General features: G+C 48.3%; 1 protein-coding gene across 1 annotated transcript; it reads right to left on the bottom strand.

Moving 5' to 3' along the window:
* Positions 1 to 3,295: 3,295 nt before the first annotated feature.
* On the bottom strand, positions 3,296 to 4,588 carry LOC139823267 (uncharacterized). Its single transcript, XM_071795646.1, has one exon. It carries the CDS (start codon positions 4,586 to 4,588, stop codon positions 3,296 to 3,298), a length of 1,293 nt encoding a protein of 430 aa, XP_071651747.1.
* Positions 4,589 to 15,461: the final 10,873 nt, after the last annotated feature.

The following is a 15,461-nucleotide window of genomic DNA, read 5'->3' as shown; positions in this document are numbered from 1 at the left end:
GTCATCCACAAGATTCGCTGGTAGTCAATATCACGTGGATCCACTTGGATCTGGTCGATACATTTTCGCGATATCCGCGGAATACACGTATCTAAACTGGCGCCACCGTAGAAGGACCGCGGCTAAGTCTGTTTGCAATTTCGGGCCGGTCAACAGATGATCATTAAGGTAAGTGGCGTTTGAACTGGGGCTTGAAGCATTAAAAACGACTCTCAAATGACTAGTTACACTATGGTCCTTTATGACTGCATGATGTGGGATGTAGACGCATTGATCGGAGGAGGGCGCGGAGAGGGGACATTGTCGCATGTGTCCGAGTCGCTCGTACTCTCTCATGAACTCCGTGTATTCCGTCTTCAACTCGACATTATTTGACAGCCGCCGATGCAGGCTTTTTAAGCAACGTTCCGCGATATGATAAGAGTCTCCGATGGCGATCGGAGGGCCCCGTTTGAAGGGGAGGCGCACGACATAGCGGCCATCGGAACAGCGAGAATGAGTATTGAGAAAATGCTCCTCACATTGCTGATCCTCTGGACTCAATGTCGTGAGCCGAGGAACTTCCTCGATCTCCCAAAAGTTTCGAAGCTCCCGATCGAGAGAGAGCGAGCTCGAACAATGCTGAACGGTGATCGTTCGTTCGACTTGACGACGGCAGCGTAGACGTCGGACCCGAGAGTACCCATCCGAGAATTGTATTTTGAGCGATGGGCTGGCCGCTGCTTCCCTTACGTACCCCGTCGAGAACGAGCTCACTATATAGATCGGCACCTATAAGGATGTCTATGGGGTCGGAGTTCATAGGATCCGGATCTGCGAGAGTGAGATCGGCGAGATGACTCCATGAATTATGAGGCGATATAGGAGCGGGAGAATAATTTGTGAGCGAGTTTAGTATTGAAGCCATAGTCGTTAAGCCCGGATGTGATCGTCCTATCGGATGGATTTCGATCTGAGCGGCATAGCGACACGTGCCGGCATCGACGCAGCCGACGGCTGAGATCGAAATAGGCATTTTAATGCGACGCACTTTTAAGACTTGAGCAAGTCTTCCCGTTATGAATGTCACCTCGGACCCTTGATCGAGCAGCGCTCGCGCGACACATGTGCGACCAGAGGGGGAGCGAATTTCAACTCGCGCAGTGGCTAGCAGAACCGGAGATCGAGCATGAGTGTCTGATTTCGAAAATAAGGCAACCGCCGTTGACGGCGGAGCATCATTCGCGTCCGACTGCGCAGTCGAAGGGACCGAAATAATAATAATAATAATAATAATAATCTTTATTTACGGGGTAAACCCTTTAGTGTATACATGACAGAAAGTAGATTATAAAAATTTATCTAAAGTAGAATAAAAATATAATTACAATTAGAAAAGAAAAGTTATGTTAGGAGAGTAAACAGATAAGTTTCCGCTTGAACGCAGACACATTGCCGCCGAAGAAATCAACTAAGCTAGAATAGTTGTTTGCAGAGATAGTCATCCTATTTAAACATGAGTTTACGCCATATAAAGTGCGGTGATATTGAACATAAAAGATGGAAGATTGTCTTAAGTCTCTGATTGGAACATTTAAATAAATATCTTTTAAAAGGTCAGGACAATCGATAAAACTATTTAATATTTTAAAAATTAATGCTAGGTCAAAGATTAATCTCCTGTTCTCTAAAGTCATTAAATTCAGTCTTATTGAAATGGGATAGTAGTCATGGCAGGTAAAAGCCATAGGATTACCCGTACGGTAGGCTACCGTGCGTAAGAATTTATGTTGTATGCGTTCTATCTTTTCAATATGACATTTGTAATAAGGAGACCATACAGTGGAGCAATATTCCAATTTTGGGCGAACCAACGAGCAGTATAACAATTTCAAAGTGGAGATATTTACAAAATATTTACCCCAGCGGAGGATGAAGCCAAGCATTTTATACGCAGATGAAACAATAGATTGAATGTGATTGTTGAATGATAAGTCAGCGCAAAACATAACTCCCAGATCACGAGCGTTATACTTTATTGAGAGTGGTGAGCCATCAAGTATGTAGTCATACAAAAGCGGGTTGTATTTGTGTGTAAAATGTATAACGAAACATTTAGAAACATTAAGTCGAAGGCAGTTTCTTCTACACCAGACCTCAAGTTCATGCAGATCACGTTGCAACAGTAAAGCATCAGCAAGTCCATTGATTTTTCGATACATTTTCAAGTCATCCGCATATAGTAAAAAAAGGCAATATTTAATATACATAGCGATATCGTTAATAAATAAAATAAATAAAAGGGGGCCAAGATGCGACCCTTGCGGCACCCCGGAAGAGACAATTATGCTTCTAGACATACTGTTTTTATATTTTACAATTTGTGTTCTGTCTGAGAGAAAGCATGAGATCCAGCGCAAAAGAGAGCCCTCGACTCCATAAGCTCGCAGTTTACCTAATAAAAGAGTACGATTCACAGAATCAAACGCTTTCGCAAAGTCAGTATACACAGAGTCAACTTGGGAACCACTCTCAACAATATTTGCTAAAAAATTATAATAATTTACCAGATTTGTAGTCGTGGATCGTCCAGGGACAAATCCGTGTTGTTCGACAATAATAAGGTTTTTGCAGAGCGATCCAAGCTTGCGAGCCACAATGCAGTCAAAGATCTTAGGCATTATGCTTTGCTTACAAATAGGACGGTAGTTAGTAACAAATTGACGTTCACCTTCTTTAAAAATCGGGGAGACAAGACATTGTTTCCAAAGTGCAGGAAATGAGCCCATCTTTAGTGATTTATTAAATATTATCCATAAAAACCTTGATGCAATAAAAATACTCGACTTAAAGACCGATGGAGGAATACCATCCACACCGGCGGCGCAATTAAGGGAGAGATTATCAATTTCATTATACACCTCTTCTATAGATATATCCAAGGAGAGAAGATTCAGGGAGTGAGCCAGTTTAGGATCTATTTCAGGTTCAACATTATTTCCGTCGTCGCCGGAGTAGACAGATTCGAAATAATCAGCGAAGCAGTTTGCGATAACCTCATTGTCCTGCACAAGGTGATCATTGTGTAAAATAAAAGAGGCATGAGGCTCTGAGGATCTAATGTTTTTTATAAATTTCCAAAAAAGTTTTGTGTTATCCGTTATGGTGCTTTCAGTTCTATTGATAAAGTTTGCCCAGCATGCAGTAGATAAAGATTTGCACTTTGCTCTAAGGTAAGAGAAGGATAGATAGTCGGAATAAGTTTGTGTATACTTATATCTTAAATGAGCTGATTTTTTTGCCTTTATAAGAGAAATCAGCTCTTTTGTGAACCAAACTGGATAAGAGGACTGGATAAGAGGACTGGAGAAATGACATTCTCACTTGAATTGAGTGAAGATGAGGCAGCGTCAACGTGGAGCATGGAGTGGTGCTTTTTCTGACACGTTCTACATGCGTATTTGCTCGTACAAGATTGCGCGGCGTGTTTCGAGCTTAAGCAATTTAGACATCGATTAAATCGTTTAACCATCTCCAGACGTTGACTCGGACTCTTCTTCAAGAATTGTTGACACTTATTTAAATAATGAGACGCGTTACATATGGGGCATGAATTGGGAGCTGCCGGCGATGCAGTTGCGCTAGTCACCTTTGGCGACCGATTCGTCTTCGAAATATTAAGCGGCGTTAACTCCTCTAGAGCGCGAGCGCGAGACGTTAAGAACCGATCGAGATCCTCGTATGTCGGGATGGTGGGGTCATCCCCGCCTTTCAGCTTCCACGCCTTGCGTGTCGCTGGATCTAACTTTTGTGAAACGCTGTATACGAGGATGTCGCTCAGCATCTCCTCTGGAGACCGTTTCAAATTCTTTAATGAGGCGACAGCGCGATTTGCCTTATCTCGCAGCTCGTTTAGCTCAAATGATGACTCGCGGGAAACGGTCGGAAGGTTATATAATGCGGCAACATGTACTTCGACGAGACGCCGTTTGTTTTCGTATCGAGTCGTTAACGTTTTCCAAGCGACCTTGGAATTGTCCGCGGTAATCGGGATGTTTTTAATTGACTCGAGTGCCCGACCGGAAAGATTCGATGACAAGAAATGCATGCGCGCGAATGCTGACAAGTCCTTGTTATCGATAATGAGCGCCGTGAAGCGGTCGCGAAAGCTTTCCCACTCTTCACATTTTCCCGAAAATTTAGGGAGGTTGATCGGCGGCAGATGCGATAACGAGAGGGATGATAAATAATCACGCTGATGTACATGACCTAATGATGAAAGGTCGACTCTCCCGGAGTCGGATGTCCTTGGCGGCTCGATCTCCTCCAGACACTCCACCATGTAGTCCAGCGTACCTTGGTAGATGTCCTCGATTGCATCAAATTGATGGTGCTTGAAGTAGTCAAAGGCAGCTCGGTTGTCCTCAGGGCAGGCTTGCAACAGCTGTGCGTTAACTTGAACGCATTGCGACCACGTCTCCTTAAGGCTGGTTATTCTCGACCGAATCTTTGCGGCGATGTAGTTATTCTTCCCAATCTTCTTGAAGTTTTCAAGAGATCGAGAGATTGAGTGCAGCAGAGCTTGCTGCTGTACTAAGAGCTCACTCATGATGGCGAGTATGAGAGAGACGAAGTCAATCAGTGTATGTATGCACTAAGTCCGCACAGATTTCACCTCATCCGGCTCGAAGGACCAACTTTTATGTTCGGGCGCGGAGCAGATTTTCACGCTGAACTGAGGTTGCCGGGATCGTTCAGAGAGAACGAGAGGGATAACAGGCGGAAACGAGACAGTGCATAGGCGTAATGAAGCAAGGAGCGAGAAGCGAGGGAGTCCAGATTCAGATCTGGCTGAAGCACACTCGGAGGGCAAAATAATGCACCGTTTTAGAATTTTGATTACTCCAGTGGCACCGTGTATTTGTAATTAACAGGTGGTGGCGATTACAACGTTCCCGCGACACTTGCTTCGATTTCACGCAGAATAGCCGAGACTGACTTCGATCGATCGTATGCGATTTCGGCGCAGAGAGTGATCTCTTAAGACGTACAGACCAGACTGAGCCCGCTGGCTCTGACTTCCAACACGAGGGAAAACGGCGCGATGCCCTTGTTGGTTGTTGATTCCGCGATCGCACGTGTCACGCTCCGCGAACGTGTCAAGATGAACGAGACCACGCAGTCAGCACGGCACTATACATAAACGAGACGCGTTGTCGAACAATAATATGTATTTAGGCAAAACGCTTGACTAAGAAAACATAAATTTGACTCGAAGTCGTTACACGCTACTTATAACATAAAACTAGAATTATTGAACATCTGATAATAAATTATAAATTTGTTAGTCAATCCTGAACAGAGTTTATTGAAGTTATTCGAAGATAATTTTACTTGAATATTAATTTTGCAAAGAGTTTTATCTATTTTATATTAATTTTGACTTATATATAGACATATCCGAGTCATGCGAGACGAGGAGGTCACGTGATTGTACACAAAAGTGACCTAAAATAATTATTTTATTTTAATTATATTTAATATAATTTATTTGGAGAAAGAATAAAGTATTTCCAAGCGTTTGACGCGAATAGAACGGATTTGTGACGTAAATTTGACATAGCGTGAATATCGTGAACGTGATCACGTGACAAGTCATTCCGATGTCAGAACGGATAAAATAGCGATAGATTTAGAGTGTTTACGATAGCCCGAGAAGAGTAAAAGCGAGACGCGTTGGTTGCGAGCGATAGTGAAGCAAGGAGGGCAATTTGGTAACGTGTGATAACGGTAAGCACCGGTCACGTGACGGCGGATCAGAGATGCGTATGAGAGTGATCAAAAGTGAATGTAACAAAAACAATAATCAGTAGAAAGATCGAAACGTAATCTGAGTTCGCTGATGTGTATAATGTATGATTTTTGAGTGATTTGTGTTAGTGCGGTACAAGTCACGTGACGATGTAGCCCAGAGCGTACGTCAGCGTATGAAAGTGCTTGTAAATGTTTATTACTTTATTTATTCGATCAATTTATGTTTGATTATCGTTAGGAGCGTGCGATTATGTATTTTATAATAATTTTTATTAATGTTTTGCCATAAGCGTGCAAGGTCACGTAACGTACCAGAAATATGGTACTTAGGTATTATTTCAAGTCTTATATTAATGATTTCTTGTTTTAAATAGTAGATTCATACTCGTGATGTCAATTTTAGTAACGTTGAGTGATTTTTTTGTAAATTCAAAAATTCAACCTAAGTGGTAGCTTTATTTTTTCGTCACAAAATTATGTTACCTAACTTAACTCAAGTAACATGTATTTCAAAAAAAGATGTGAAATCTTTAAATTAAATTGTGCCAATTGCAAATAGAATATGTATATTGCTTTGAAAAATAATTGTTGTGCAACTAGAGGCGATCAGGCGGACGTGCCGATGATCGACATGAGATTCGGCAGGTGTAGCACAAAAGCGCTTATCGACACCGGAGCGCAAGTTACGGCGATGACACGGGCATTTTACGAGCAGCTGCGCGAATCGAACAAAGAAATGGAATTATTACCGATCAAGAAGTTCACTCTGAGAGGAGCATTTTCGGAGAAAGGATCCACCATTTCCAGCAAAGTACGAATCGTATTGGGTCGATAAACCCAATCATGCGCGTGAGTATAATCGAACGCGAAGAAGCAACGAGACAATTGCGGGAAATGCTGGACAATCATGCGGAATTGTTCAACGGAGAAATTGGTCGGGTGAACCATTACGAACATCGAATAGAGATGAACGTGACCCGTCCATATAAGAAGAAAACGTATCCGATACCGGAAATCCATATGAATCGTGTCAGGAAATATATCAAAGAGCTCGAGCGAAAGGGCATCGTGCGAAAACAGGCAACGCAATACGTAAATCCATTGGTAGTGGTAATCAAGAAGAACGGCGATATTCGTTTGTGTTTGGACGCGCGAGAAATTAATAAACACATGGCCAACGATCATGCCCAACCACCAACCATCGAGGAAATATTTCGACGCATAGGGAAAAAAAAATTCTTTTCCACGCTAGACGTGAGCCATGCCTTTTTGCAAATTCCACTAACGGCAGATTCCACGCAATACGCCGGATTTTTGTTCGACAGTCAAACATGTGTGTTCCAACGCATGCCATTCGGGCTGAAGACGTCAGGAGCGTCATTTACGCGAGCCATGCATGGGAGGCATTGGGTGACCAAGATTTTTATTGGTCTACCTCGACGACGTGCTGATAGCATCGGACTTGTTGGAGGAGCACTTGATACATTTGGAATGGGTATTGACAAAGTTGGAAAAAGCTGGATTCCGACTTAATCGCGATAAATGCGAATTCCTACGAGAGGAAATGAAATTCTTAGGGCATATACGTTCAACAAAATTAAAGCGGAAATAAACCAAGAAACACGCGATGCGATTGCCAATTTCGAGACACCACGTAACAAGAAACAGGTCCAATCCTTTTTAGGGCTCGTAAATTGGGACCGCAGATTTATAAAAAAACTTGGCGCGTATGACAAAACCGTTGGAGGAGTTACTGAGAAAAGGTCAAAATTTCGAATAAACGGCGGACAGACAGAGCGCGTTCAACGGGATTAAACAAGCGTTCCGCAAAGCGCCAGATTTATATCTGTTCAGGCCGGACGCGAAATATGGAATTTACGTGGACGCGGCGCAAACGGATCTGGGCGCGAGGTTATATCGATATCAACCGAACGCGGAGGCGGAAACGCGACAAACGGTCGGGTACGCGAGTCGGAGCCTCAAGGGCGCCGAGGTAAATTACACCGTTACGGAACTTGAGTGCTTAGCTCTCGTGTGGGCTCTCAGAAAGTGGCATACGTTGTTGCTTGGACGACACGTGCGCGTAAACACCGACCACCAAACATTGAAATTTCTCAGTACCTGCGTACAGAATAACAGTAGGATCGCACGTTGGTTCGCGTTCTTACAGGAATTTGACTTAGATATAGTGCATTTGCCTGGGCGCGAAAATGAAATCGCGGACGTGCTTTCGCGAAAAGCCACGAACGCGGATGCGACGAATGAGATTCGACGAATCGCGTTGATACGTGATGTTAACCAAGGTAACGACACGCGAACATGGATCGGCGTTATCAGAGAAGCGCAAAACGCCGAGGAAACGCTACGCGAGGCGATGCAAAATCACCCGGAAATCATATACGAGCGCGACGGACTTGTTCGAATTAAGCGCGAGGAGGGAGAGAAAATTGCGCTACCGCGCAAGGTAACATGGCGAATCACGCGAGAGGTTCACCAATTGTTAATACATTTCGGCACGGACAAAACTTGCGACTTCCTGAAGCGTTATTTTGACGGGTCTTTGAACGCATTTCACGCGACGTGGTAGCGTCATGCGAAATTTGTCAGGCGACAAAGTATTATACGCGACCGACGGTGGGCACCGAATATTACCAATTACCGGAAGCGTCGGGAGAAACGTTGTCGTTAGACATATTCGGGCCACTACCGGCTACGCACCACGGATATAAATACGTATTAGTAATAATGGATCAATTTTCTAAATTCATACGATTATTTCCGATGAAAAATTAGCGACTCGATACCATTGTGCAAAATTTGGAAGACCGATTCTTTCGAGAGATAGGCATACCGCAAACTATCCTAATCGATAACGGGGGCCAATTCTTGACCGAGCGATGGCGAGAATTCGCCGCCGAAAAGGGTTTCGCGGTTAGGCGAACGTCGCCGTACATTCCCAGTCGAATCCAGTCGAACGCGTGATGCGCGAATTAGGTCGTATTATACGCGCGTATGCTAGCCAGCGTCAGCACGCGTGGCATAAAATCATTGACCGTGCGGAGGAGGTGATCAATCACACTCGACACGGGTCGCACGGCTTCACCCCGGTGGAGCTGAACAACGGTCAGAACGGACATTTAAGCGCGATACATCCGGCGCTGATTCCTCGAGAAGACCCGGAGGAGCAACCATGGGCTGACAAGGTCGAGCGAGCAAGACAACGGCTTGCGGAAGCGGCGCGAAAGAGGAAAATTTAGGCGGACAAACATGGGGCAGCCACGTATCACGAGGGACAGAAAATCTGGGTGAAACTCTACCGCAGATCGGATGCCAGTCGTAAGTTAACGAGGAAAATACATCTGGTATACGAAGGGCCGTACAGGATACAGCGAATCATCAGACCAAACGCATACCTCGTTGAGGATCTCGATGGCCAAAACATCGGTGTCTTTAATGCAAGACAAATCAAACCTCATCGAGTGGCAAGATTGCGAGAGATGGAAGAGGACGACAACGATGACGAACGGCATGACGGACCTGGCCAAGTCGAAAATGACGGGGAGTCCGACGACGACCAGATGCATTCCGACGACGACGAGGGGGAAGATCCCGCAGATTTGTACGGCACTGACCAAATCAGCGATAAAGACGACGAAGACGACAACAGGTACGACGAAATATGGAACGACGATGGTGGGGATATCGAGGATCAAAGTGTCGACGAAGCGGAAAGACCAGACAGTGGGCTAGCGGACCGCGAGAGCGACGCAAGTTACGCACCATCAGAGGCGGAGAGTGACGCGGACGGTGACTCAGCGTACGAAATCGAGCGAACGATAAACCGACCGCGAATAACGGAAGAGATAATTGAGATTCAATCATCCAGCAACGAAGATCTGGGCTTGAACCAGAAACGAGACGACACCGTGGAGATCAACGATCCGACCAATCCCGAGCCAAACGGCGATAGGAGCGTGCCAGAAGAACGCTGGAGAGCGATCTTGGACCGGCTATTACAGTCATCCGACGATGAAGGAAGAGAAGACGAACAACCACGAGACGACGTCATCGAAATCTCAGATTCTGACGACCCAGGGGTAGCGTGGCTGAACGCGATGTGGAAGGACGAGGACGACAGCGACGCAACCACCGTGGACTACGAGGACTTCTATCAGGGACTCAGGATTCACAGCAACCTGAAAGAAAAAGGGAAATTATATATAAAAACCAAGAGAGAAAACGGAGTACTTACCCCGGTGAGCGAACAGATGGAGGAATCCCACGACCATGACGAACCCATCCAAGGGGAAAAGGCACGATCCAACGACGACCTAAAAAAAAAAAAGAAAAATTAGTGAAAATCACGATCAAACAAGAAATGACGATCGATTACGTTGAAAACGAGGACGCAGACGTGAAAACGGTAAATGCACGACCGACAATGACGGGGAGAGATAACGCAAGTGCGCGAAAAACCCTAAAGTCGCCACCGTGTAACCCAAAAACGCTCAAGTGGCGTGCAAAAGTGCGCGCGAAAACCAAAAAGCACGACGGTCACGGCAGATTCGCAAAAATGAATATTGTGCCAACCGATAAGATAACGACGGTGAAAAGTGCGAGACGCTCGAGAGACGCGGTACGTACGAAAACGCGTAGCACGAAACGTCAACAAAGCGCGGCGCGCGCGAAGACCACAACCGCGACGCGCGACCGAAAAAGAAAGCCAGTCGATCGTAATTCGTTGAAGCGTGAGTACACATTGTGGAGCAAGCGAAATTTCGCGATCAAGATGGATCACCGATTAATCGCGAATCGTGAAGGGCGTGACGCGATAATGCGTAAGGTAAGGAACAACACCATAGCGACCGAGCAACGATTGCGAATCGACCAAATGCTCCATTTGGCCGAGGAGTACGCGCACAATTTGCCAAGCAATTCGTACATCACGGATCATGAGACACTGCGACAGGAGGCGATCGAGAGTCAGAACATGATTCAAGCCATCCTTAAATTGGAGAAAATTAAAAGTCAGCACTTTAGACGGTGTGTAAACGTGGACGTACATGATCCACTGGACCATACCGTCAAAGCGAGCGCTCTGGTGGCCATCTCGGCGAGATACACCGACGAGGAGGACCGAATGCCGTTCCGCGTCATTATCGATGTTGACGGACGTTCGGTCAACATTGCCACGGAGATGACCAGCGGAAACGACGAGGCGCCAAAAGCCGACACCAACAACAACGACAAGGGGCCGGTGACGCCGGAACACATTTTAGGTGACATTCCCGCGACGGCCAAACCACCGTCGCAAGGATCGACGAACAGTATGGGGATCCAGTGTGATCTTCAGAACGACTTGTTCGGCGAACGTGATCCACAGGTGTACGCTCGGACTAAATTCAGGCCCGAACGATTAAACAAGTATGACCTGGAGGAACCGTCACCGGAACGGAACACGACGACAACCACGAGGCAAACGTGTGTGAGGGCCGAGCTGAGGTCACCGCTCAGACAACCAACACCACAGCCGAGTACCAGCGGAGAAGGAGTCGAGCGAGCGATCCCGGGTGCGAGGAGGATGACAACGACGACGACGCGGAATGTCAAGAGGGTGAATCCGCGACGCTCCAAGACCCGCGCTCGGTACGGGAGAGCGACTCCAGCGATCTCGGAAGTGACCAGGAGGACAGCGAACCGACAGCCGGTGACAAGTACGCGAGCGAGATTCGGGTGCAATACAGGCACGAACAGAGTGTCGTGCTCACGACCCAGAGGACCGGCAAACGCGCAGCGGCTCGCAAAGCACGCCGCAGGACGCGTACAATATACGAGTTGGAGCACGCCGAACACCTTGCCAAACGGCGCGAAGCTCAACAGCTGAAGAAGCAGCGGCAGTCGACCACGATCGAGTTCACGAGCGAGGAATCATCGGCAGACCGTGATCCCCGTGCCGACTTTCGCGATGCGGAAGCAAGGGCCAACCGTCCTGGAGGACCGAATACTCCCACAGCCACTCATCACGCCGAGAAAGACGACGGGGAAGAAGCCGGTTGTCCAACCGCCGGAGGTAAAGACCGGCAAAGCCAGCCCGACTGACCTGCGGGCGCAGCATAGGATGATCCACGCGGCGATACGAGATGCGACAAGGGTGTCGTGTCAGCTGTCAAATAAAAACGTTTAATTAGTGTTAAGTGCGTGTGTATATATATAGCCAACAATGGTACTTTCTTTGTTCCTTTTCCCTTGATTATAAGTTTACATTTAGAGATTAACGAGAAATGATAACCCGATTTGGTTTATAAAGTGATATTAGTTTCACTAGTCCGATCCCCATAGAGGGGTCAAGAAGCGAGCGTAAGCTTGACAGATACAAAAACGTTTATTTTATAACAGACAAAAATTTTGGTTTTGATTTTGGCTTAATAGAAAAGGTTCCGTGCAAATCAAAAGATTCAGTGAATTTCAAAAAAGGTTTGAATTACCAGAGAACAATCAGAGATTAAAAAATCGAGTTTTGTTGTGTATATTCGAGACCGCTGTTAAAACGAACAAGCGGTGTAAGACGGGCATTAAGTCCAGACTACGCGAAAGCGCGCGAGTACAGCTAAAGGCGGGCCGACAACGCGAAACGGTCAATAAACACGGATGTCACACCCGGTATGCACGAGCCGGTATGGACATTAAAAATAGAGTTATACTTGCGAATACCTTTTCCTATTCCCGGAATGAGAATTAACAACGCGGCTAATTGCGGAATCAGCGATGAGAGCGCGCGCGAGCCGTTCACTGTCCGAGAGGCGGACACCACGGGGTGGTGGTCAGAGGTTTTGGCTAACCGATAGTCCGATCGGGTGAAACACGACGTAGATGCATTAACGGTAGCCTAATTAAGAAATAGCAACCAGCGGTCGGCGAGTCGGACGCTCAGATCATGTAAAACCGAAACCACGGGCGGCACATATCAAAGTGGTCACCGTATATATCGGATAGGCGCGTCGAACGTGTACCGGGTATACAATCCACGTAAACACCCGTCACGAAATAGATGCGAAACGCGAAAGGCGAAGGGTAGGCCGTTGGCGCGTTTAGGGCGATCCCCGCACCCCGAAATGGGTGGTATGGGTGCCCGCGGATCCTGCGATCCAAGGAGGAAAATAGGAACGTGGGTACGCATAATCATGCTAAGCGAACATGCGCGAGGCGAAGCCGTCCCACCGGCCGAAGCGGTACGCGGATACGCGATCCACGGTACATGGGGCGCTATATCGGCGTGAGCCGATCATCGGGTCAAATGGTTAGAGGCCGCGCGATGGTCAAGGGCAGTCGATAACTGTAGTCAAATTAGCGTCGAGCACGTAGGGTTACCATAAGACGGTACCACGTGGCACCATACGGAGATACGACAGCGCGATCCGGAAGTCGTAGGGAGGCACGGGTGACCCAGGTGTGCGGAAGGCGTCACGTAAAAATGTATCGCGCGACAATCGGGAAAATAAATCATGTAAACGCAGAGTTCCACTTCTATGGTGAGCCAATAACAGTACAAATGGTTAAATTAATTAAATATTAATTAAAGAGTTCGGGAAATGGAACGCTGCGTAGAAATGTCGAAAGGAATAATCGAGAAGGTATGCGTCGACACATGTTTAGAAAGCTGTTTACTTGTACAGGTGCGCGAATAACAAGTGAAGCGTAACAAAGAGCCTTTTGTTCGCGGTCACATCTGGCACGGCGAACAATGAGTAAGGAACGCGGAAGCGAAGAACGCCACATGCGGACGTGTGATAAGCACGCGTTACATACATGTAAAAGGGCGTGCCCACGCGAGAGTGGGGTACCAGCTCTGGAGTCGGGAGCCGGAGCGAACCCCATGGTTCGAGGATTCTTCGTCGGGACTCCGAGTAGTACGGTCGATTCGTCTTTGATCTCTATGAGTACTTCGTGGTATGTACTTGTACTCGGCGTAGACTATCCCGCTGTAGACGCGTTAAATCATAAGACTTTCGAGTACGAAAAGCTTGTATTGTCTGGAAATAGAGTAAAATAAATGATATTTTACCAGTTAAAAAGAAATACAGTCATTTAAATTCACTCGTGTGCGGTCAACTCACCTAATCGACATACCTACCTGATCCTGATACTTACCTGTTGGCGATCCTGCGTCCGTTCGGGGAGATCCTAAGGCGGTCCAGCGAAGGTCCAAAGACACAGTCAGCGGTGCACAGCTGCAGTCCAGAGGAGATCCGAGGTGCTTGGTCCAGCGGCGATCCTAGATCCAGCGGCAACGGGGCGACCTGAAACAGAAGGAGGAAAGAGGAATCAGCAGGGCGTCGAAAGGTCGGGAACTTCTTCCAATATATTTCATAATCCTTTCTCGGTTTCTCGGGATAAAATCGAGTGGCGACCGTGTCGGTGACACTAATAGTGATATTGCGGGGGGCATCACACCTCCGTACGGTTACAACCGAAGGTATAGCTGCTCCAGACTCGGCCCCTGAGGTGTTATAGGTGCCTAGACGTGGGTCACGTCTGAGCCCTGTGCGCCTCCCCGGTGGACCGCAGCGGGCTTTGCTACCGCTGCGAAGTTAGCGGCCACCGGGCTAGCCGTTGCTCTGCGGCGGCCCCGAAATGTCCGCTTTGCGCAGATTCGGGGTTGCCGGCTGGGCATCGGCTGGGGGGAGGGCTGGGTGTTCCCGCCCGAAGACTAATGGGGGGAGGGGAGGCGGGCTCCGAGGATGAGAGAGGAGCTCGCCTCCCTAGTGGGAGTTTCGGCTCCAGTTACAGGAGAGGGGGAGGGCGGGATGGCCTGGGAGCCCTAGGGTCCTCGGCCGCCCCGTTCTCCAAGCTGACAGAGGTAGAGCGTAGCGGGAGGGGGGGCTTGGGCGTGGTCCCTACGGGGTCCTTGCCACGAGCGCTCCCCTGCTCCGCCGGGGGACCTGGTTTTTTTTTATCGCAGGGGAAATGCTTTACGCATACCCCAGCCCTGGGTGATAGGACCGGGGTTATGTGGGACTCTCCCTAATGGGCCTACCCACTAAAAACCCCTGCGGGTGTCCACCTCTGGCATTTAATTGGAGGGTGCCCGGGAATCGCTGAGCAGCATGCTTCCGGGCACCCCCCGCGCCGTTAATCCCTGGGGAGGGAGGAGAGGTATCTCATGGGAGGTACCCCTCCCCCCAGTCCCATCATTTTTTTTATATTGGGGGAATCCTTCCTACTCCACGACGGGTCGGGGACATCACCTCCGACTCCGTCGCCCAACTCCTGGGAGGCATCAGGGAGGTGGAGCACTTCCCCACTCCACATCCCCTCCCTCTCTCCGGTCGATGCCCGTGGCGCCACGTGCGCGGCGCTGGTGTGCGCCATGCCCACGCACCACGGGCGACGGCCCTCTTCCATATCCGGATGCTGCCACGGAGGGTGGGGCGGGCGAGACCGACGATACTCCGTCGGACTTTATACCGGGAGCCGTTACGCGGCTTTTAAACCAGGTTAAGCGCCCACTCCACCTCCCGGTCATCCGCCCTCTCCACGGCGCTGTAGCAGCGCCACGTGGTCGCGCAGGTGCGCCGCGCGATTTATGCGCGGTCTACGCGGGGGCCCCGGGCGGGCGCGGCTTGCGCCGCGCCCACCGCCCGGAGGTCTCCCGCTCCTTTTAGCTCGGG

Source organism: Temnothorax longispinosus, chromosome 12, assembly GCF_030848805.1.
Source record: "Temnothorax longispinosus isolate EJ_2023e chromosome 12, Tlon_JGU_v1, whole genome shotgun sequence".
Lineage (NCBI taxonomy): Eukaryota > Metazoa > Arthropoda > Insecta > Hymenoptera > Formicidae > Temnothorax > Temnothorax longispinosus.
This window is presented reverse-complemented; position numbering and strand designations above follow the sequence as displayed.